General features: G+C 49.8%; 8 protein-coding genes across 8 annotated transcripts; 5 read left to right on the top strand and 3 right to left on the bottom strand.

Annotated features, from left to right (window-relative positions):
- Positions 1–1,294: 1,294 nt before the first annotated feature.
- On the top strand, positions 1,295–1,831 carry K441DRAFT_665850 (uncharacterized protein). The gene has a single exon (XM_067649560.1). The coding sequence runs from the start codon at positions 1,351–1,353 to the stop codon at positions 1,600–1,602; it is 252 nt and encodes an 83-aa protein (XP_067500070.1). The 5' UTR covers positions 1,295–1,350; the 3' UTR covers positions 1,603–1,831.
- Positions 1,832–4,182: 2,351 nt separating this feature from the next.
- K441DRAFT_680194 (uncharacterized protein) lies at positions 4,183–4,767 on the bottom strand (the record flags this gene model as incomplete). The annotated part of the gene is made up of 1 exon (XM_067651351.1): positions 4,183–4,767. One exon carries the CDS (start codon positions 4,765–4,767, stop codon positions 4,183–4,185), a length of 585 nt encoding a protein of 194 aa, XP_067500069.1.
- A 924-nt stretch (positions 4,768–5,691) lies between these two features.
- On the top strand, positions 5,692–7,679 carry K441DRAFT_578638 (uncharacterized protein; the record flags this gene model as incomplete). Its single annotated transcript, XM_067644299.1, has 3 exons — positions 5,692–6,168; positions 6,227–6,509; positions 6,562–7,679. 3 exons carry the CDS (start codon positions 5,692–5,694, stop codon positions 7,677–7,679), a joined length of 1,878 nt encoding a protein of 625 aa, XP_067500068.1.
- Positions 7,680–10,308: 2,629 nt separating this feature from the next.
- On the bottom strand, positions 10,309–11,099 carry K441DRAFT_698977 (uncharacterized protein). The gene is made up of 3 exons (XM_067653112.1): positions 10,714–11,099; positions 10,618–10,662; positions 10,309–10,568 (listed from the first exon to the last, which is right to left on the bottom strand). Exons 1-3 carry the CDS (start codon positions 11,083–11,085, stop codon positions 10,470–10,472), a joined length of 516 nt encoding a protein of 171 aa, XP_067500067.1. The 5' UTR covers positions 11,086–11,099; the 3' UTR covers positions 10,309–10,469.
- Positions 11,100–11,246: 147 nt separating this feature from the next.
- Positions 11,247–12,590, top strand: K441DRAFT_236241 (uncharacterized protein). The gene is made up of 2 exons (XM_067640679.1): positions 11,247–11,716; positions 11,767–12,590. The coding sequence occupies exons 1-2, from the start codon at positions 11,407–11,409 to the stop codon at positions 12,252–12,254; spliced, it is 798 nt and encodes a 265-aa protein (XP_067500066.1). The 5' UTR covers positions 11,247–11,406; the 3' UTR covers positions 12,255–12,590.
- A 341-nt stretch (positions 12,591–12,931) lies between these two features.
- K441DRAFT_430650 (uncharacterized protein) lies at positions 12,932–13,873 on the top strand (the record flags this gene model as incomplete). Its single annotated transcript, XM_067641637.1, has 1 exon — positions 12,932–13,873. A coding segment is annotated over one exon (942 nt), but the record flags the coding sequence as incomplete, so codon positions are not given.
- A 2,552-nt stretch (positions 13,874–16,425) lies between these two features.
- On the bottom strand, positions 16,426–18,309 carry K441DRAFT_665843 (uncharacterized protein). The gene is made up of 2 exons (XM_067649558.1): positions 16,810–18,309; positions 16,426–16,671 (listed from the first exon to the last, which is right to left on the bottom strand). Exons 1-2 carry the CDS (start codon positions 18,090–18,092, stop codon positions 16,629–16,631), a joined length of 1,326 nt encoding a protein of 441 aa, XP_067500064.1. The 5' UTR covers positions 18,093–18,309; the 3' UTR covers positions 16,426–16,628.
- A 74-nt stretch (positions 18,310–18,383) lies between these two features.
- K441DRAFT_617489 (MFS general substrate transporter) lies at positions 18,384–20,451 on the top strand (the record flags this gene model as incomplete). Its single annotated transcript, XM_067645798.1, has 3 exons — positions 18,384–18,616; positions 18,674–18,964; positions 19,013–20,451. The coding sequence occupies exons 1-3, from the start codon at positions 18,478–18,480 to the stop codon at positions 20,449–20,451; spliced, it is 1,869 nt and encodes a 622-aa protein (XP_067500063.1). The 5' UTR covers positions 18,384–18,477.
- Between the last annotated feature and the right edge of the window lie 2,295 nt (positions 20,452–22,746).

Here is a 22,746-nt window from a genome sequence, read left to right as displayed (position 1 = left end):
TATGGTAGATGATCGATATAGTACGGACCCGGGTAGAGGACCATGTCTGCAGAGTCATGTTCTCAGACAGGCGTGGTTTCTGTCAGACACGGTCGCTTCAATCCTCGTGTAACTCTTTTCCGAGACAAGTTAGAAGCAAAGTTGCAAAACGGTGATAATATGGAGTCAGGCTCCGCATGTATGTAGATCAGCCAGCTAGCCTAACGTTTTTCCTGTCTCGGATGCAGTCAAAGTGTAAATTTTTTGTAACTCATTGCGCTTTACGCGGATTCGCAGAAACTTGTTTGACGAGCATGCCCGACGTAAGACGGAAAACGATTTCGTTGTGCCCCGGATCAGAGCTGACTGAGAAGAACCAAGGCTGGCAGGGGTACAGGCCGCGACAGAGTGATACGGCTTGCGGTAAATCTTGGAATAGGGGCACAAGGCGTTGAGCGGCGTTGCCCAATCGAGAGAATCAAGACAACGAGATGTTCAACCTACCTGCCCACGGATGACATGTGTATAAGCACTGGCCCGAGGGCTATTCAATGTCGGGCTGAAATGTTTTTATGGGTTACAGCCTTGTAGATGCGAGCCAGTGAAAACATTTCGCGCAACTCTAGACTCGATATTGCAGTTTGTCGCGGCATCCTACTTTCTGCTGCCTGCCCTTCAGGAGAGATGGAAGGCGGCACAGCTCCCCAATAACATGACTAAATATCCATCCCGGCCAACGGTGGAAGAGCCGAGGGTAATTCAGCCAACAAGGATCATTCACAACGGTTTTGGTGGTTGTACTGATGTAGGGAATTCCGTGCATTTGGCGTCGCGTCAGGGCTGAAAATTGATAGTCGACGGAGACAACGCCGAACGATCTAGCCGACCCAGGGTGGAGGTGCGGAGGACCCCAATCATGCTAAAGGCCACCCCAGCAAGGTCTTCGGCGCTCCGTGATTTTACCTTCGCGAAGGGAGATGAAAATCGACGATGAAAATCATGAGATATGAATAGTCGAAGGCCTAATCGTTGCCGCATCGGGGAGGTGAAAGGAGGAGGCGTGGGAATTTGCGGAGGCGTTTCGCCAGTCTGTCACCAGTATGCTGGAGACTAATTAAGGTAGCACATGATTCAGTCACCATAGCAGAGCCTGACCCAAATAATAATATCGTGCGCTTTTATTGGAACAGGGCCAGCGCATTTCGCAGGCTGATAAGTGGTCGAGGCAGGTCGAGGCCTGCTGCAATGTACCTGCGATGGCTATCGAAACTTGGAACACCGCTACCTGGTGGTCACACCAACAAGGCTGGTCAATAGCACTACGAACCACTCACATGCCTGTATCGTCCGAACTACCATAAGCAACGAGTAATGATCAATACTAAAACGCGTGGCGAGCTCCGCAAGATGCACATGGAAGTAGACTCCGAATTGGTGACAGGTCAGGGAAGTCCACAGCAGTCCTGTAAAGCAGCCCGTCCAGCAGTTCCGTCCAGCGGTCCAGCAGTCCAGCCCAGCATTAGGGCCAGCGCTTCTGCTCTGTTGGGTCAGCTGCACATCGGTGCGGGCGACGGCGACTCCAGACTGCCTTCGGGGGATTCAGATGCCACTATTGCTATTTGATCCCACGATCCGTAGGGAGAGACCGGCGGTGATGTGAGCTGAGCGTGTTTCGTATGCAGCCAGATCTGCCAGTTAGTTGAGGCAGCTCGCCCGTGACACAATCAGATGTACAACACAAAGAAAGTGCTGCCACAAGTGGTTGCATGCAAATGACACAATTGCAGTACGAAGTTATCAGCGAAAAGCCATCAGTGTTAGTTAGAGTCAGACCGGTGATGATTGCCTTGGACTCGGGTCGTTGTCCCATGGCTGAATGGATAATTTCTGCGATGAGTGGCGTCAAGGTGTTGAAGTGCACTACCAGGCCGAAGTGCACTACCAGGCCTTACTGCATGAAGTCTGGCGCCTCTCAGCGCGACGAGTGCAGCGGGCTCGCCACACTCGTAACTTTACGGAAGCGGACATGGGGGAGCAGGCAGGGCGGTCGGTGGCCGTGTTCAAAGCCTTGACGCTTAACACTTGACGCTTGACGTTCGATGCTCCTCAAAGCACACACAGCGGCCGGGGGAGGGGGCAGAAGTCGTGGCATATGTGTAAGCTGCAGCGGCTTAGCTATGGTTGCTGGCCGCTGGCCTGACTAATGCCCGCTGCCAGCTGCTCGCAAGACTACGGGAAAACTAGAGAAAGTGACATCTCCGACTCCACTTTTTGAGGCGTTGTTATCGGAGCAAATCGGTGAGATGAAGCTTTGTGCAGAGATGCAAATGTCGAAGGGGGCAACCTGGGGCTACTACTTGGGCTACCGCTAGGGCTACTGGGGCTAGAAGTTTGAAGCCTTCTACGCGCGGACTTTTCACGGCCATCGATCAGCACGCAAAGCAGTGGCAGCCAGTCAGCAAGGTTTTTCCACGCCTCTGACGGTCTAGGGCGGGCACGAAGTGGTCGGAAATGGCTGTCGCATGAGGAAGAAACGCACTAGGAGTCTGCCGGGAATCTTATGTTAGGCTCGGCATGCGCTTCAATTCCTTGTCGCGACGAGGCAGCCGAAATAATCACGTCGATAATCATGACAAGTCGACAAAGAGCCCATCGAGCCACAGAGCCACTGAGCGTCTCCGTTCCAAGGCGCGGTACGTCTCAGGCGCCGAGCCGTGGGCAACTAATAATGCTTCCCGATCTCACCTAGCTCGTCTTACCCTCAACGCATGAGCGCGTCGTCGTCTGGCGTGGCCACCTCGAATAAATAACTTTGCGCGTGTGGGAATAAACCTAGCCATAGTGCTACCCGTATGACTTGCCCCATCCCTCACCGACCGAAGCCACTCACACGATCTCCACTCTATTATCGGTTTCTCGGAACTCGCGGTGTATCATGGATTCTGGATTCACTCCATTTACGAGCCCGCCAAGGACATGATGAGCCAGCTGCCGAATGCATCATTGCCGCAATCCTACCATGGTGATCGTATCACGCCCGAGCAGGCTTCCCCCCTTCAGCCCGCCATCTGCCCACCCAACACCAACGCCAGCCTCTTTCAAACACCCGTTTGGTGGTTGTGCATGCCCTGTTGTTGTGCCCCTCAACGGGACTGTACTTTTTTTTCTGGCTGGGAGCAGACTCACCAACACCATACCTCCACCAGCCAAACAACGCCCGCCGTTGGCGTCGGTGGTCGCATTGCGGTCCAGGCAGAACTGACCAATCCGTCCAATGAGCAATAACCAGCGAATCACCGATCAAGCGAAGCATAGAACTGCTTTGAATCATGATCCACTAAAGGGCGGCACTGGAGGGGTCGCTCGTTGGCCGTTGCGTCTCCTTGTGTTGCGCCTCCAGCTTCGAGAAATGCATTATCATAGGCGTATTTTATCAATGGATAGCACTTTAGTGCTTCTTCTCCTGAACCGGGGGATCCGGTACGAGTATCTTGCCATGCCACACAAATGCCCACACGATCTGGAGAAGCGCCAAGGTGAATGGCGACCCGAAAAGCAATACCTGCTTGTTGGAGGAGTGATTTGCGAACCGCGGGAAGAGGCTTCGCGAGTTGGTTGCTCGGTTGCATTCTACGCCCCCCCCCCGCCTGGTGTCAGAGCAAATTGTCGTCCACCCGCCGTAATCATGAGGAGCGCCTGGTTGTAGACTAGCAGTGGAAACAAAAAAGCCCGCGGATGGCTAGCTCAGGCAGGACAAGCTCGGGGCCGGCCACGGAATTGAGTGAGGGCGCGGGTATCGATACGTGTTTCGCAGGGGTGCAAGTAGGCGGTCCTGCGGTGCAGATTGCCTCAACTTGGAACTGTAAAAATCTGGCCTCTCGCCGTGCCGGTTCTAGCTCCGATCCATGCGCGCCGCTGATTCGCCGGTGGCCGGCGGAGGGAGGCCTCACAGGATGCAAATAATTTGCAAGAGGATTCTTTCGATCAGCATGGTGAGCGGCGTTGGACAGGGTTTTGGCTCGGGAATAGATGACTTAAGGTAAGACAGCAATTAGGCCAGCGAGCCACGGCGGCTTGTTCGTATTGATTTTCAGGTTGCGGGCGAGGGCGAAACAGCTGGAAGCACAGCGTGCTTGCTTGCGTGCTTGCGTGCAGGCTTTGGGGGTGTGTCCTCCTCAGCAAGTCGCAGGGAAGGCAGCGTCCCTACGCAGTCGAACCAGGCAAATCAGACACGGCATGAGCGGAATGATGCACTCTCAAATTCCATTCCAGACCATCCTTCCCGACCATCTGATGATTTGATGATTCGATGAGTGATGGATTGACGATGCTCGTGCCTCTCTCCCGTGCTTGCTTTCCTGTGCTTTGCCTCTCCGCCGGCCGGCCTGCCAGTACTGGTGCTGTGTTGCGCAGCGCTGTCAAGTCTCTGCGGCGGTAGCAGAAACTTAGATGCTCGATCCAGCCTAGAGACTCCAAAGCAGGCTGGTCCGGCGTCGCGGGATTCGTGGCAGCGATGGCGAGCGGTGGCAGCAGCGGTGGAGAGTGTCTGGTCCTGCTTGCTCCTAGGTTGCCCTCACGCTCCGCCTTTGTGCAGCAGCCCGTCTGCGTAAGGGACCTTGAAAGCGCGCTCAACAGCCGTGTGGGCCGCCCAAGGTTTCTAGCAGCACGCAGCCAGGCAAGCCCGCTCAACCCAGCGCGGCATTGCCCTCCAAAAAGGCCGTGCTCGCGGCCAATCAGCAGGCGCGGCAGACGTTGCTGGCAAGGACTGGAGATCTTTTGCGGGCGCATGCTAGGGCAGCATCGGGCATAGCTCTGGGTCAGATGCTGGAGCTGATAGAGCTGATGTGATGGACCGCAGCGGTGCCAGTCACTTCATTAATTCCCTGACGCGAAGCGAAAAGAGTGTGCGCGTTCAGACGTCCGTCCTGCGCCAACACCACCATGACCACCATGTCCTATCCTGGCGGGCTCCAGAGGGCTTTAGTAGCGAATCCCACGGAATGCGGCGTCTCTGCTTGCAACGCCCGCCTATGCTTGTCCTGCTCGTCCTGCTCGTCCCATAATTAACCCGTTGGTGGGCGGTCCCTTTCCTCTTCGGCCCTTGTAGCTTGCATACCACCCCACCGGCGTCAAGGCGCGGTTGATGTCAGAACCTGCTTCTCATTTTGGATCAGCCTCTTGGGGCGCTGTGCCAATGCCTGGAACCTTCCGAGCTCATAGACACAGTCCACGGAGTCGTGAATAATGTTTTATCAAAACCCAACGGCCCCAAATACGGAAAGCGAACCGCCTCAAACCTTGCGACTGCCTATGCTAACCTTTGACGGCTTCACTTCTTTATCCTGCTTGCCTCCCGCCTTGGACTTCCTCACTTGCTCTATCACCACAGCCTTCCTCCCTAGTGTCAGCGTTGCACTTGGACAATCGACATATTTGCTGGCATACCTTCATTCATTGAAGGCCTCCTTGCTTCATATATCGGGCACCGCAACACGCTGCTGGACTGCTTCGCCCTGTTTGCATTTCACCCATTCTGGCAATGCCGTGAAGTCAACCGGAACCAATCTCCCCTCAGCAGCCACTCAGACGCCGGCTCGCCTTTAATACTCTCTGCCAGGCCGTCAATATCAACACTCTGACACCCACGCCAACCTTCCTCCCAAACCCTCCACCAAGACAGCCCACATGCTCGAACTACAACTACCCCAACCAATGCCTCACGCTATATCCTCCGAGCGACCTTTCAACTACTTTCCTCACCCGCCGACTTCGAAGCACGAACAAACAAGACTGCCGCTGCCCAAACCGAATTCAAGAGCAGACCCCATATTCGCTGCCTCCGGTCCCCGGAGACCTCTTACCCCCCCTACGGACATGCCTGGCTCAGCTGTCGGGTCTGTATCTTTATACCAGTATGGGACCAGGAGAGGAGAGGTAGCTCCTAGCAGTCGAGGGCACAATGGAACTGCAACTTCATATTCAAATATGAATGGCCCGAATTATCAAGTTCCTAGTCAAGTGGGCTCAAGGCCTATAATTGCTCCAAGTCCATCTTCATCGCGTGCTCAAGGATCCAGCCAAGAATCGGCCCATCGAAGAAAAACGTCTAATAATATCATTGCTCCTAACTTAAAAACTCCAGCAACGATCCTAACTCCCCAGGAGGGCTTACCACAACTTGCTGCAGAAGTTTGTCACCTCGGCAGTATTTTTGCTGATTTTGAGATTACTAACCATATATCTGCAGATTACGTGCCTCTTCTGGTTTGAGAACTCATCCACGCTCAAGCAAGTTCTGGAACCAGGCTCCCCTCGTTTCCCTACCGGCCCTCTAGTTCCAGACGCTATACCAACCACTGGCTTTAGAAAATGGGTTGCCACGATTTTGACGACAACTCAGGTGGCTCAAAATGTCATTCTGCTTGCTCTCATGTTCATCTACAGGCTCAAGCAGATCAACCCGAGTGTAAAAGGGAAGCCAGGCAGCGAGTACAGGCTTTTGACAGTGGCTTTGATGCTAGGAAACAAATGTAAGCCCTCCATAAACCCATCCCACTCACATTCTAATTTCCTCGCCCGCAGTCCTGGATGACAACACCTACACGAATAAGACGTGGGCCGAGGTATCGGGCATCTCGGTTTTGGAAGTGCATATCATGGAGGTAGAATTTCTCAGCAACATGAGATATAGCTTGTTCACCTCACAGAAAGAGTGGAAAGAATGGCATGTCACACTTGGAAATTTTGGAACGTTCTTCGACCGAGCATCTCGAATGCCTTCTGAATCAGCACGAAGCCCGATCGGCCCACCTACGCCTTCTCTGCAAATCCCTCCTGCCCTTCTGCCGTCTCCACCAACTTCTCTCCATACCTCTCCTCCGGTTATGACACACTACTCGCCGAATCGTTCACAGTATTCCAATACCCCCATGCTTCATCCCCAGGCCAACTCAACTGCTGTGTCACCGATAGGACCTCTCCCGGAACTTGGTCCCATCACTAGAAAGCGTAGCTACGACCAGTCCTTAGAGCCCCCTCCAAAGAGACAAGCTCAAGGATTCACGCAGCCACCTAGCAGCAACGGCATTATGATTCCCTCTTTACAAACACCTCATGACAGGCGGCTTGAGGGATCTGGAAACATGCCACGACTCCCTCCTCTTCCAACCCTATCCATTCCCCCTCCACAGAATAGCCACGTTCCTATTCAGTTGGCTGGAGGTCCCCAGCTACCAAGAACAATGTCAATGGTATACCCGCCTCCAGTACAGTGGAGCCAACCATACTCATTGCCCTCAACATCCGCCCCAGCACACACCACCACGAATACACCCACGGCTGGAGATCGTTCAAGGCAGGTTAGCCCTTTCCCAACAAGTTCTGCTAGCTCTTCACCCGTCAGCGCAACGTTTCCTTCTTCGAACCAAAACCGACTGTCGCCTTCGTTTTTCCTCTCTCAGAGACAGTCACCATATCGGCCCGTACGAAGTGTGACCACTTTGCTTGTCCCGCCTCCTTCATCCTCGATGCATAATCCAGCACGACATATTGCATTTGATCAGATGCAATATCAACCTTTAGGAAGGCCAATTAACGAGCGACGAGTGGGGCCTTTGCCGTACATGCATCATGAAGCATGGCCGGAGACGAATCAGTTCAACCAGCTACCAGTCTTACCGCAACCCAATTTTCACCGATAATTAGCTGGAAGTCATGCGGTTGTCAGCTAAGCGATCACGTGAGAAGACCTATCACAAGCCTGAGGGGTCGTTTTCGAAAATCAACAAAAATTTCTGTCGCTTCATTGGAATTCCAATGGACTCAATCATACTACTGGTTGAGATGTCTTAGTTCTCTGTATGATACTATTGGTGCATTTCACGCCCTGTTTATGGCTTTTAGTGCCAATGAAAAAGGCGTCATCCACCTACCTCGAGCTTTACTTTTGATCTGCTGCGTTTAAGCGTTTGCATTGCATTCGGCTGGGTCTTTTTTTTACGTTGAGCACATCACGATCGCGACCAAGCTCGTCTTGTGTCCATGTCTGTGACTTTTACAGCCGGCATCATACAATATTTGCATCTGTTTGGCGTTTTATCTATGGGCCATCGTGATGATTAATCTCGATGTTAACCCTACCCTTCAAGGGTTCGGAATGGGACTGGCGTTTTTTCATTAAGCGGGATAGATATGTAACATAGTTGGCTGCCCCGACGGCTCCACCTTGCATTTCACGGAGGTTTACCCCTCGTTATTGGAGGGAACTGAGGGTCACCTAGCCGGCCCAGTCCAGGTTCCAGGTAACACATTAGTTGATCGCGAGCAGATAATACCATGGCTTCTAGTGCTTTCACAAGCCTGAGCCTTTTTCTGGTCTCAAAAGTTCTCCTATCTTGGTGATTAGCATACGCATCGTGACAGGCTACGTAATGACCTTCCGACGGATCCGTTCGCACGTGGACATAGTGGTTGATAGTCAGGTGGCGCATTCGGATATTCTTTCCACCCCGGAATTCCTGCTCGCTTTCTTGCTCTCTCAAACGCCATGCCCTCCATCACTCCAATAAGACTAGAGGGATTTCAAGACATCGTCACAGCTTCCAGGCCTAAATAAGACTGCCTCGGACGTCCTCACCTTGCCGATCTAACCAGGGTCTTTCATAACTTGAGTTGCTGACAACCGGTCCTCAGCCTCGCGCAGATCTTCTGCCAACCAAAACACGGCAAGCTCTCAAACCATCCATCTCGCTAACCTTTTACCAGAACCTCTCCACCATCACCGCAAACCCCCTTTCATCTCCGCACTCTGCACAGCACACCCTCACTCTCCGCCCCCGAAAGGCTATCCGCAATAGCTAGGCGGCCGCCTGCTACTGCTGCTGCTGCTCCCCACCCTGTCCCGCAGAAGAAGCAAAGAATAGATTAAACCTTCCGCACCGTACCTGCAGGCGCCGTCACGGGCGTGGCGGCGCTGTCCCTGCAGCCAGGCCCGTGCGCGAGCCGTCCACGTTTTGGCAGCGTGTCTTCACTGCAGAAATTATTTTCCCTCCGTCCTGCAGCCGGTTCACAGTGGCGCGCCGCGCCAGAAGAGAGCCAAAGCAAGCGCAGACGATCGGAAGCTGCGAACTCTAAATGTTGGTTCGGGTTCCCAAGGCGGGTTCGTCTCCGCGGGGACGCGGGTTTTTCAGGGGGGGTGCAGCGGTTTGGCCTAATTGGCGGGACGTTCGCAGTTGTGTGGCGGGTGAGTTTTGTTTTTGGGGACTGCAGGGCTTGCTCGGTCAAGGCTGGCTTAATTCAGGTTTTATCGTGAACCAGTTGATCTACTGTTTGTGCATGCATTGAGCGGTCTTTGAGTTTGGAAGGGCCACATTGGCATGACCGCAGCAGCTGAAGCAATTGTGGGCGTGCAATTCATCGTCGATTCCTAAACGGGTAATTCCTAGTATTCAAAGGCTCACTTCTCCCCCCTCCATCGCTTATATCCTCCTGATCAATCTGCTCAATACCATATATCGTCCACTACAGTTTCCTTATCTGTCTTCAGCTACATAATCCATGCATATCTCCACCTGATTTACTTCTTCCCGCTCATTCTTTCGAATGCATTGGCAGGTTCCGGATTACTTCAAAGTGCGCCTCATTCTTATCCCTTTCGTACTTCCTTAGGTCAATCTCTTTGTCCGAACCAAAAAGACCCCCATGATGATTTCCAGGTCCTGCTTCAGGATACGAATACCTATGAGCTTCAATGCGAGCGCAGCCACTTGTTCAGCTCCCCACGTACATGCATGTTCACATCACAAAGCATATTCAATAGAACACAGACTATTTTTCTCATGTGCGCAATTTTGGCTTGTGCTCCGGGGACATCAAAAACCATCTCGCAGAAAAGCGGGCGGCAACTGAGAGCAGTGCTTCGATTTAACAGTACCCCTTTATGCTTTACTACCAGTCTACCTTGATTCACAGCCCTCCCTCCTTTACTCTCACTGCGAGCTAGGACTTCTCTTCGCGGAGCCTACAACCCAACTGTCATTTCACTAACTATTGCTTACGAGACTTCTGCAATTGTAGATCTTTTAATGGACACACTAAGTTTTTCTCCCCGATACCCAAATTTCGTATCGACCTGTGAAACCCGAACGCTTCGTGTCCAGATTCCAACTCATTCGAATCAACAACCTGTCTATCATCGTATTTCAAATGTTTCTGGCTTAGTTCCGAGCTCATTCTGAACACGAATGGCTTCTCCACCCATCATACCGTGCAAATAGCATGTCGAAAGGCGAAAGGGGCCTAGTTCAGGGGTTCTACGTAGGGGGTCACTCCCCCCTACGTAAATAGCCTAGATTCTCATAGATTGATCCTCACACGAGTTCTGACATAGCATGCGCCAGTAAGCTTGTTCTAATAGGGGCTAATCTTTATGCCCTGGTCGTAGTTTGTCGATGCAGATGAGCGAATCCGCTTGAAGCGAAACTGTATCCATCTCAATCTAGGGTTGGGACGTCGCAGGAAGGACCGATGGTATAGGTGTAATACAAGAGCGATGATAAGGAGACTTTTGAACCCCAAATTTTGCTATGATCCTACATTATAGGAGCCGTATATTAGGGCTACACAGGACACAGGACACACATAGCGAAATGATGTAGGGTCATTAGGCACAGGCATTCGGACAAGCTTGAGTACGTCAGTTTTCAGCATCCCTCGACGAATGTCTTTGATACATACTGTTCTGTTGCATCTGGCACAACGAGGAATATCACTTCCGCCATTTCCACCAGAAATTGGCTGTTCCGCTAGTCGAGGTGGAAGGCAGGTTGTCGGAGGCCGTTGTCCTCGTTCTTCGATACCTCCAGCGCAAGAGGTATAATCGGTATAAGGGGGGTCATAAAGGGGCCAAGGGCCCTCTCGTGGGGTCTCGTGAAGCCATCTTTCTATCGGACTTTTGGAAATAGTTTCATGTTGAGACCTCAGATTGTCCTCACTGAGCTGCACGGAGGACGCGGACTCCGATGAGAATGGGATTTCTCGCAGCCCCTCGGGGTGCCCCAGCTCATTCTTGCTGTTGCCTGATGAGCTCTGCTGATATGGGGAAGCCATCACTCATAGTTTCGTAAGTTTAAATGATGTTTCTGGAACAGGGGTAATGGCCTCTCCCAGCAGTTGAAGATCTGCCCCGCACATCATGTGATAACTTTTCTTTGCTTTTCTCTGTGGAGAGAGCCTTGCGACTCTTTTAAACTTTCTCCCAATTTCCACTCGAGATGTTGTAATGTTGCGCACGCATACTCCTTTATCCGAAACATGTATCTGCCTATTAGGAGCATGAAGCCTATCGACTCCCTATCAACCATTCCGAAATATCCCCAGCCCTTCTTTACTGCCGCAGAAGCCAAATCGCTCTTCTACTGATGGACCAGCATGACTGGGATAGTATCAGAAGAAGAAAAGCTCAAGAAACCTTGGAAATTCGAAGGATATCCAGGCTTTTCGAAATGGATGGCCTCATCGGAAGACTTCCTCATATTTCGACGGTTCAACGACTTGAACGTCAGAGCTATGCTCCTCATGCAAGACCGTATCGCCAGAAAAGAAGAGGAGCTACGGAACATAGATGAAGACGCTCGGATGGGGCCTGATGATATGGGCGATTCAAGCTCATTGCGTTACGAGCCGCAGAAAGATCGAGAGAAGATCCTGGATGAGCTGATTCCTATGCTTCAGCGATACAGTAAGGCCAGCCGCCGTTCTCATAAGAATCAAACTAATTAGGTACATCAGATGAGTACATGTTATCTTTTTCACAAATAAGGACCTGGCGTTCGGCGCAGAAATATCAAATCGAAAATATTGAAGCATGGTTCTGGAATCACCCAACCGCTATTGTAAAAGAAGAACAAGAGTTTGTGCGGAAAGCGGGTGATGTAGTAGCACTCGTGGCTCGGGTCAAGTCTCCGCTTCGCCTCCTGCTCGAGAAGTTCCGTCCGTTGCTTACCTGTAGCTTGTTTCGAGCGAAGCAGCGGACGGACCAGGTCCAGTCACCTACGACGTCATACTACAGTAATGCAAAGTTCGATGCCTTCGTTACTGCAGTTCTCATCTTCTCTGGTATCTTGTTGTTGTTGGGGCCGATGTGGACTCTCCAATATATGACGAATAATACCAAACGTTTGGGGGTAATTACTGCATTTATCTTACTATTCACCTCCCTACTTGCGAGTGCAACTGTAGCGAAGCCATTTGAAGTACTGGCTGCTACTGCCGCGTAAGTACCTTTCCTAATCGCAAGACTAAGCAAAGAATATGCTAATGAATTTTGAAGCTACTCTGCAGTTTTGATGGTCTTTCTTCAAATCGGTAATCGATAGACTTCAGTTCTATCCGTATTTGATAAAGAAACTCAGCTTTATGTCGCTAATCGGGATTCGGAAATGAAGCCTTATCGTCCCGATCATCCCAGAACTACACCCTGGTTCCCAATCGAACTCTTAGCGAAGATGACTTTATTGAGAATGTCCCATACCTTTCTCAAGCGTATGTATCATTCCATGCCAATATACTCGTAGGTTACAGCGTGAATCGGTAATGCTGCGAAGCTTTTTCTCGGAGAATATTTCGGAATGGTGTGCCTTCTACGCAGCCCTAGGCATTGACGTGGTCGAGTGAGTCTATTTCAGATCTTGAAATGTATGCAAAGCTACATTAGTATACATTAAGCAATAAGCTTCCTGGCTACGTCTTCCGTCGAATATCTTAAGGATAAATAGAGTCGTGTTCACGCACGTGAGTGACCGCCCATGGTTCTCAAACGCACGGGCCTCCAACGACGAGCATTTAAAGAAGCCTCTATGCCTGCCTAATCTAGAACAGGACTTTCATACGCACCTAACGAACATAATTTCCCATGATACCTTGAAACCCAGCTAGGAACGCAGCAACAATGCCGCTGCTAGACCTTCCAGTGGAGCTTCTCAACTTAGCTTTCGAGTACCTCGCCCAAAGAGATATCAAAAGTCTGCGCCTAGTCTGCAGAGCGATCAAAACCTGGGCAAAGCTCAAATTCGATCGAGTCTTCATCTCTCCAAACCCAACCAACATTTCCGCATTCAAAGGCATTGTCGCACACCCAGATTTCAATCCACAAGTACGCGAGATTGTTTGGGATGACGCGCAGTTCGAGCACTATGTGGAGTGCAAGCACGGCCTCGAGGACCAATACTATCTTCGCGACGCCGATGATCCAGGAGATCGAAAAGCGAAGGGGCTCATTGATTACATAGACGATGTTGGAAAAGATCGCACTCGCAGGATTCCGTTGTATATGCAACGGAGGAAAGAGCTTTGGGGCGACGCAAAGGAAATCGGCATAGAAGAGAGCTTTATAATATACTGCCAACTGTATGCGGAGCAGGAATCCATCATTGCGAGCGGCGAAGACGTAGACACGCTTCGGCTTGGTCTCATCTCATTCCCAAACCTACAGCGCATTACCTTAACAAGCGAGACCTGGTGGTACAACCCCCTCTTCCCCCGCTACGAAACCCCCTTATTCCGCTCTCTTCCCCCAGGATTTCGCATGCCAATCCCCTGGCCCTGGCTCGGTGCTCTCGCCTCCGAGTCCTCCCACTACCGCGAATGGACCAAAGACGAAGTAGAACAACTCGAGGCATCATGGGACGAGCAGCACCAAGAGTGGCGCGGCTACAGCATTCTCGTGTCCGAACTCCTGGCAACCGCCTCCCGCCACGGGGTGCGCGAATTCGTCATCGATGTGAATCGCGAGCCGACGGGGATTAGCCAAGAGCTGTTCTGCGGAGAGAGTGTCGATTACAGTAATACAATCAATTTGTTTGAGACCCTGCAGTTGACGAGGCTGGATTTAGCGCTGAATATTAGGACGGTGATTGAGGGGCGGACGGAGACGAGCTTTTGGCATCGGAGGTTGTTGAAGAGAGCGCTTTCAAATCTTACGAATCTGGAGCACTTTCATTTTTATATCAGCATCCTGCGGAATGATTTGGATGAGCGTGATTGGAATCACGTGTGGGGCGATGGATGGCCTTGGATCGACCTAGTAGATATCTTCCCGACGCCGTACGAGGAAGCCTGGCCCCGGCTGCATTATCTTGTGCTCGCGAACCTGCTGGTTACTGAGCAGAATCTCTTCATGTTTCTTTCAAGTCTCCCGGTACTTAGAGAGATCGATCTCGACTCCATCGTCTTAGCGGTAGGGGAAGAGGTGAAAATGCGCTCCGCTTAGTCACTGCTGCGACGACTGAAAGCCAATCTCGTAGAAGCGGAGGAGGGTGCGTGGAGAGAGCGCAAGCCGTGTATGACGATTAGGTACTGGCACCATGNTACGATTCGGCTGACTTACTTCAACGACGTTATAAGCGGGTATTTATATGGGAGTGAGGAGAACCCCTTTGATGTAGAGGAAATGGGATGGAATGTGCATGAGAATGTCTCTTGGTGGACGAGTGATTTCGATGATGCGCATTGCATGCCGCATAAGTTTACTTGGAGATTTTAGGATTAGGAATGTTAGTGACATGGGACTGCACCGCGTGACCAGTCAGCCTGAAGAAGGGAGTGGACGGATTGGGACTTTAATACTCCGGCTTTTGCCAACCCTATCTCTTGAACAACCCATCTTCAAGTAAACTAGGGGCGTTGCATCAGAGACATAAGAAGACACGAGCTAGGGGAAAGTTCCAGACAACCGCTCTTCAGGCCTGCCAATCAACCAATTTAATTCAATTGACGTCTTGAACTGGTTGAATTAAAAACTTTGTAAGCAAGGGGCTTAGTTAATTAAATTGATTAAACCAATATTGCAACGGTTGCAACTAAATTTAATTAGTGCAGTGGTTAGTAATTACCATAGGTCTTAGCATGGTGTTAATGCAGGAGGACCTACCTACCGACGCCTAGATTGTTTCTACCGTCGTTCCTTCCGCCCCTGCCCTTAATACAGGCCTATCGCGAGTCTTAGTATGGTATTAAGTCACCTTCCTGCCGTGTATGTCCTGTCCCTTCCTTCCACGGGCGCTTTCAACTGCCTATCTACTATATTAATTATACCTTCCTTATCCCACGATCCTACCGCCATTAAAGCTCCAATTATATTAAATTATAGCCGTGCGCGATTATTAGTAAGAAGTAAGCCCGTAAGGTTAAATATACGTTTAATATTAGTAGAATCGTTATTAATTCGAATTAATGTTATTAATAGACGAATCTAGTAGTAAAACCCTATCTACTAAGGCTTTGGTGGCGGTATAACGGAATAAATAACAAGTAATACTCAGATAAATATTTTTCAGCAAGGAATACTAGGAAATAATAAGGTTTAGGGTATTACTATATATAAACTTTAGTATATTTCTATATAATATCAATAGCTTTAATATTTTTAATTAACTTAATTTAATTAGTGTTGAACGGACGATCAGGAACGAGAACTCTGTCTTATTGCAAGAGGCTCTAGTGCCTCACTATATACACCAGACAGGTGGCAAATAGAATGACGACGACGTCGTCATTCAGTCGGTCATAGTTAATGGAAACAGGTAATGAGACGTTCGATGAGACATACGAAATCAAGATAGACGGTAATGAGTCATAAGTTTAAGAGACAACTGAGACATTGTACGTAACCATGATCTAGGTCGACAGACAGTAGTACGATGGTGGTAAGAAAGTCCGATTCAGGTCGACAATTAGGACCTCCAGATTAAATGCGTTGATAAGCCCACGGGCTCTTAGTTGATTGAATTAAATTGAGTTATGGCATTTAGTTCAATTCCATATTGAAGTCTCGTTGATTGATTGACAAGCCTGCCAACCTTGCCGTCATACCACCGAGGGCTCAAGAGACAATCCTTGATGAAATATATTGCAACCTCAGGCGGACTTCAGATTAGAGACTTTGAAGCGGTAAGCGCGCTGTCCTTGGCGTATATGAATCTCGTTTTTCTCCTCTTTGCCCCAGTACCAAGACAGCTCTTCATAGCCTAGCCTGGCATGATCACGTCGGTTTAAAGGGTCTTCTAGTCCGCTCAGGACCAGCTGGCAGTCGACGACCTCCGTACTTGGCACGGCTGGGCGTATCTCGAGGAGACGTATTGACCATAAGGACAATGCTGGTATTTGGGCAATTCTCAATATTTGGACGACAAAGCGTAACTATTCCTTGGTTCCGCTCACGCTATCGTATTTTGGCGGTTGTCTTTTGCAGATTTTGAGCCGGCAGCCTAGTGGCCTAAAGAATCTCTTGTGTTAAAGTCGCATTTGTGTCGTTCTCGCGAGGGTGTGTTTAGATGAGTGCTCACTCAGCCGCAATTAACTAACTGTATATAGTTTACTAAATACCAAGATTGCGATCGATACTGAAAAGTATTTCGATATGTGTAACCGATTAGTAGAGAAGTAGTGCGAGCCTTGCGGAGTGTTTTAATAAAGTGGTTGCATTTAGACTAACTAATTGCATAAATAGACCATTAAAAATTTAACCGTTGGACTTCATTCAGCCAAAACTCCAAAATTACGTCCGTAAAACACCTCTGTATTACAAGTCCTAAGGTTCCTCGGAGACCTACTCAAAAGTTGCACAATATTGTGTAAATTGAGTAAGGACCTCCTTATGTGTACGTCGTCATCAGTGATGTATGGGATATCTGTTCGCTCCCGGCCAATTAGTCAATAAAATTGTCTTTGGGGAGGTTTAGAGTCTGTTTGTGAGTGGGCTGAACCAAGCATGACTTTGCCGATTCCAGACGGACACCACTGCAGGATACAACAGAACGGACACCTAAGACATACCTCAGAGCAAAACGACGATATCTTTCCGAAAAAATTACGGGTTGATGATGCGACAATAAGTTCAACTCTTCAAAAGCTTTGCACACGCTCCCATGCTCATATTCCATCTTTACATTATTCGGCTCATAAACCCAAGCACTCTTTAATTGGCTACGCCATTTCTCATCCGGAGGAAAAGAACCATTTCCAAGATTCTTCCAAACCCGAACCTTTACTTTTTGTTTGTGCGGCTTGTACCACAACTGGTAATCTGTCGCGCAGTAGGAGCAGGACTCGACATTGGTTCTGTAGTCAAAGCTCGACTCAGTTTCGTGGAATGCATAAGATATACAATCTTTAGCTGCAATATCAGCAAGATTGTTCATATGTGGGCAAATCTTTGCGTCAGTATCGAGCACGAGCGATGGAGCTTTGTCGTGTTTATTAAGAAAAGTAGAGGATGCACGTCGCTTTCCGGGCCAGGGAAGGGCGTATGTCACTCGCAAGAGAAGGTCCTCACCGAAAGCTCGTGGCTCGACAAGAAACTCGATCCTTGGAGGGTCAAAAACCAACCTGGAGAAAGCTTCCTTGGCCGGAAGCCCGGAGCGGTACAGTTGCATGTAAAGCTGAACCTCATGGCGTGTGATTCGGTGACGCACTGAGCCTAATTCATAATAAACCTCCTTCATGTGCCCACCAAGAAGATAGTCGATCGACGATGACCGGTAATCTTCAATAATGGGACACATCCTCTCCCTCGGGGGGTCATATGGTTGCAGGCGCCTTACGCCAAGAGCTCTTCTCCTATCCGGGGCCCGGCGAGATGATCTGTGTGTAGGACTGCAGACTTCGGAATTATTACAGCACGGTATCTCTTCGCCCATGAGGGAAAGAAAAGATACTTGCTCGTCATTCGTAGCCCAACGGAGATTGGATAAATACTGAGTTCCAAGAATGAATAATAATTTCCGACTGGTCGCCGAGAAACAAGCTGCAGAGCTGAGGGGTAGCAGGTTTCCGATAGCCTGGATAAGCTCATTGGGGAGACGATACAGAAAACAAACGGGTGGCTGCTTCGTTCGTTTGCGAGACTTGCGGTGGAATCGTCCATCCAGAGGGGCTGCTTTTCCTTCAGAATGAGGATAGATCCCTTGGCCGCTAATCCGGGTTTGCTCATGGAAATAAAGGTGCCCAAACAGACGCCCTGTGAGCTCCAATCCAGAACGCAAGATACAGGTGCCTCGCGTCGAATGAGATTGTGTTGTGAGAGATTTCATAGTCTTTTGAGGCTGCGTGGGTTGCATGAGTAGAGGAACTTGCGAGTACCATGCCCCGCACCACTTGACAGAGGTATTTAGTGTTCCGCGGATGCTTTATTCAGAGTCAGTAGGTCGAGTCTTGGGATGGGAGGCCTTTTGAAAACACATCGAACAGTGAAGTTCATGATGAAGGGAGGTATGGTTGCTGGTCTTGACGTGGCATCGCGCCTTAGATATGGAGATCTGATGCCATTGATAGGCCTGGGATGGCGTAGTCCGTGCTTATTCTGTGTTTTTGGCGCGAAGTGGTAAGCGCGTAACCGGAGGGCGCGGAGATCTAATTGCACTAATAATCTCTATCATAACCTCACGATATAGAACAACCTAAATTGCTAATCATTCCGTCACTCAATGTTACAACACTCGTTCAATGTCGATTTATGAGGGAGCAAGGCCGCAGCGCTTCCCGCGATATGATGGGGAGGACACCAATGTCACCACGAAGAGGGAGTTGATGGGATGGTACGCTTACAGTTTTGGTGCTGAAGTGTTCGCTGTGTGCGGTGTTGGTAGGCCCTACTTGTGCGGCTTCTCGTCAAGTAATATCGTTTTGTAACAGCATATAGGCTCCTTTCTCCCTGTTACACTGGAGCAGTTGGCTCGTGAAAGAGGAGTGTTTTGGTCCGATAAAACCACGCCCTGCGTTGCAAAAGTTGAGTTAGGAAATGGCTCTGACGGTAATGCTTCGCTGGCGAGTTTTCTCGTCAGAGCCGCTACAGAGAAGGAAAACGACCAGTGTATCATTACCATTTTTGGATCCGAAATTACTACTGCGAGCTTTGCTATGTATACGTTCTCCATAGCCGTGCTTTTTCAAGCACTTGCACTCATCTCGTTCAGCTCAGTAGCTGATCACGGTTGGTTGTGTATCATCGACCACGTCCATGGCTGACGGGATGGCCTAGGTCCCTACCGCAAGAGATTGCTTCTGTGCTTTGGGTTTACGGGTGCCACAACTAGCATGCTCTTTCTCTTTGTGACACCCAGAGTGTACCTCCTTGGATCTATCTTGCTGATAATAGGCGTTACATGTCTTGGATCGTCTTTCACTCTCCTAAATTCCTTTTTACCTTTACTTGTCTCCAACCACCCGCTGATACGCGGTCAACGCTCTTCGGACATAGCTCTGGAAGCTATGTCATCAACTGCTCATGATACAACCTCAGCAGCACATGATGGGACCGAATCACATCCCACAAAAGCATCCTTCGAGCTGCAACTCTCAGCGAAAATCTCCTCCAAGGGCGCAGGCATCGGATACATAGCCGCAGTTTTCGTCCAATGTCTCAGCATCGCCCTTCTCTTCGCCCTATCTAAAGTATCCTTATCGCCAACCTCAGCAACCCTCCCACTCCGCATAGTCCTCTTCTTCGTCGGTGCATGGTGGCTTGCTCTCACAATCCCTACCGCGCTCTGGCTGCGCCCTCGTCCAGGTCCACCCATCTCCAGCGCCTTAGCCCAGCACACCAACCGCGCCCGCTCCGCCCTCGCATACCTCCTCTTCGCCTGGTCTTCTATCTTCCAAACCCTCAAAGTTGCCTTCAAGCTGCGCCAAGTCGTCCTCTTCCTCATCGCTTGGTTTCTCCTCTCCGACGGCGTCGCCACCGTCTCCGGCACCGCTGTCCTCTTCGCGCGCACAGAACTGCACATGGGCACCGTAGCTGTCGCCGCCCTCTCCATCACCTCCACCACCTCCGCAATCGCCGGCGCCTTTACCTGGCCGCTGATCCAGCACCGCCTCGCGCTCCCCACCAACCACCTCATCATGTGCTGCCTCGGCATCATGGAGATAATCCCGCTGTACGGGCTACTGGGCTACCTCCCCTTCATCCGCGCCTGGGGCGTCGGCGGCCTGCAGCAGGCGTGGGAGATCTACCCGCTGGCTGTCGTGCATGGCTTCGTGATGGGCGGGCTGTCGTCCTACTGCCGCTCGTTTTTCGGCCTGCTGGTCCCACCGCGCGCCGAGGCGGCGTTTTTCGCACTCTATGCGGTCACGGATAAGGGGAGTTCGGCGGTCGGGCCGGCCATCGTGGGGAAGATAGTCGATGCGACGGGGACGATTCGGCCGGCGTTTGCTTTTTTGGCCGTGTTGATTGCGTTGCCGATTCCATTGATCTGGTGCGTAGATGTGGAGAAGGGCAGGGCGGATGCGATAAACATGGCTGGTGTGCTGAATGGTGTGCGAGACGAGGGTGAGGTGAGGGAAGGTGATGGGGAGAGGTGGGAGGATTGGGAGGCCGTAGATGGGGATGGGGAGGATGAGCGGCGGGAAGAGGCCGAAGAGGAGGAAGAGGAGGAAAGGGAGTTTCAGGAGGTGGAAGGGTTGCTGAGGGGTCGTACTTAACCATTTTAGAAGCATCCTGCTCTGCTGTGTCAATTAGAGGATAAATACGCTTTAAAATCCGCTAAGTAGTCTCACCGACAGCTAGATGAGCGTTGTATTTCCAGTTCTGCCAGAATAAGCGGCGAATGAGCTTGAATGAATCCGGCCTCTGGAATAGTGTCTGCTTTGCCTGTGCTGAATTTTGGGTCTCACCGCTGGGGTAGGGCTATCAGGCTTCCAGGCTACATAGGAATGGTAGTCTGTCCAAAGGAAACCCTCTGACTCCGTTTACGACTTCTTGGAGGTAGACGAGCCACCTAGGTCACCCGAAACGAATACTACTAACACTGCTGCAGCAGTCGTCGCAAACATCTCTGCTCTTTAGGCATTAGTAAGTAAACCCACACTGAGTGCAAAGAGAACCGTGTAACACGCAATCATAGCGAGTCTCCTCTTCGGCTGTTTGACGATATAAAGGCTAATGATGGCTCCAATTATATTTGAAATAATTAAAAAGAAAATACAAAAACAAATGATATATATGGTTTAATTATTATGCTAATATTTTTTGTATTATTGACTTTAGGATTTGCTTTTGAATTAGGTAAAAATGCGTTAAAAATCGTTACTAATAACGCAGTTTAAACTTAAGTCATTTAAAACAGGATTTAATTTGTAAGAAGGTTTTTCAAAAAATATTTGTTTTATAACAAATAGGTAAATATAATAGCTAAAACAATAGTGAAAATTAAACCGTATAACGCAGGTGTTTATGTTTATATTAATTTAAGGTATTTATTAATTTAAGGTAATAACATAAAGTATTTTTATAAAAATATTTTTATAAAGGTATAGTGTTATGCTACGGACATATTTTTACAAGTTCAAATCTTGTACGCGTTTTTATTTATTTAAAATTTTTATTTAAATTTTATATATTAATATTTACTATATATTAATATAACATTAATTAATCCAATATGATATATGAATATAAAGGATTAAAAATAAAAAACAGTATTGCTGCGACAATAATACTGATGGCAGCAATGGTCCACACAACGTGCTCCTCGAAGTATTGGGCCCGTTGATGCTATGATCCTTGGTGACTTCGCTTTGGGAACGGCTAGTGATTTTGGAGAAGTCGTGAGAGCAGATCGATGTCCGCTGGAGCCCTGAGGGCGATAAGATCCTGTCCATCGTCCAGCATACCTTTTGCTTGCCCTCCAAGGACGGGACCTTGTTTTATACCACCATTTTTGTCCGTTCCACCGCTCAGCCAGTTGCGGAAGAGCAACAGCACGCGGTTACTTGGACGGTCCAAATTCGCGATCTGGTTTTGGATGAGTAACGTCCTGTCTGCCCGTCGTTAGCTTTTTGAGAAGGTATAAGCGCTAACGGTACTGTAAAAATTTCAGATGGATATCTTTGATTAATTCCATTCTCGCTTTCTCTGCGTCTCTAACTGAGGCGTTCTTGCTAAACGTCTCCCATGTGCGTGCAGACTGCTTTAGTCCCATGTCTGTACCTCGCCTGGTCTCTTCGTCTCACTCCTCTAGCCTCACTTCTAGTTCAATCAACTCGCTTTGGAGAGTTAATAGGGTGCGCGTACTCAATTCATCGAACTTCCTGTAACGAACATTTCGCTGTCCGGATCGCGCGCCATCCAAGCCGCAACAGCGGCAAAGTCATCACGACGCGCCTCCGGACGGTTCGGTGTCCGCAGCATCCATGGAGAGGCCAAAGTAAGACGAGGAGGCTTTGGCATGAAGAGGCTTTAGGTGGAACACGGCTTGCCACGACTAAGCCATCCTTCTTATCCCTTACAACGTTGGAGAGTTCGCTACTGGATTTAATTGGGCACTTGCATTGAACCAGGTTCTCCGATTGGCTAGTCCCTTATCGATAACCGCAGGGCCCATTTCAACGTTGTAAGGGATTAACACCTCACCTCCTTGAGCTTCCCACAGCTTGCGGATTTTTCCTTGGACAGCGCCATAGGAGCGAGGAGGAAGTTAGGAGGGCGGACTGACACCGTGTTGGTGGCAATGGGTGGATTGACCCTGTCTACAAAGCTCTCGCAACCATGTTCGCTAATATACTCACAATGACCATGTTTGACCACCGTAGGCCTGCGTTATTTAGTCTGGTGTGCGGCGTAGATTGACTATCTCACCTCTTGTAATGACTATCTGATTCTGAGGCATGGTCGCAGACCGATGCTGCATCTGACGCCCCTTAACCTTTCCCTCTTGTTTGGTTTGCTGATAGCGGCCTTCGGTTCTTGGATCCGTTTACGGTAGTTAGTGACCTTAG

Source organism: Cenococcum geophilum (genome assembly GCF_001692895.1).
Source record: "Cenococcum geophilum 1.58 unplaced genomic scaffold K441scaffold_46, whole genome shotgun sequence".
Lineage (NCBI taxonomy): Eukaryota > Fungi > Ascomycota > Dothideomycetes > Gloniales > Gloniaceae > Cenococcum > Cenococcum geophilum.
This window is presented reverse-complemented; position numbering and strand designations above follow the sequence as displayed.

What these genes read in the sequence shown, in the direction of transcription:
- K441DRAFT_665850 (XM_067649560.1), top strand. Translation starts at nt 1,351, where the DNA reads ATGATCAATACTAAAACGCGTGGCGAGCTCCGCAAGATGCACATGGAA.
- K441DRAFT_698977 (XM_067653112.1), bottom strand. Translation starts at nt 11,085, where the DNA reads ATGGCTTCCCCATATCAGCAGAGCTCATCAGGCAACAGCAAGAATGAG. An exon ending in GTGCCAGATGCAACAGAACA is followed by an intron (nt 10,663 to 10,713) that starts GTATGTATCAAA and finishes GACGTACTCAAG; the next exon opens with CTTGTCCGAATGCCTGTGCC. An exon ending in ACCCTACATCATTTCGCTAT is followed by an intron (nt 10,569 to 10,617) that starts GTGTGTCCTGTG and finishes CCTATAATGTAG; the next exon opens with GATCATAGCAAAATTTGGGG.
- K441DRAFT_236241 (XM_067640679.1), top strand. Translation starts at nt 11,407, where the DNA reads ATGACTGGGATAGTATCAGAAGAAGAAAAGCTCAAGAAACCTTGGAAA. An exon ending in TCCTATGCTTCAGCGATACA is followed by an intron (nt 11,717 to 11,766) that starts GTAAGGCCAGCC and finishes TAGGTACATCAG; the next exon opens with ATGAGTACATGTTATCTTTT.
- K441DRAFT_665843 (XM_067649558.1), bottom strand. Translation starts at nt 18,092, where the DNA reads ATGCAACCCACGCAGCCTCAAAAGACTATGAAATCTCTCACAACACAA. An exon ending in TATCGTCGTTTTGCTCTGAG is followed by an intron (nt 16,672 to 16,809) that starts GTATGTCTTAGG and finishes ATTGGCCGGGAG; the next exon opens with CGAACAGATATCCCATACAT.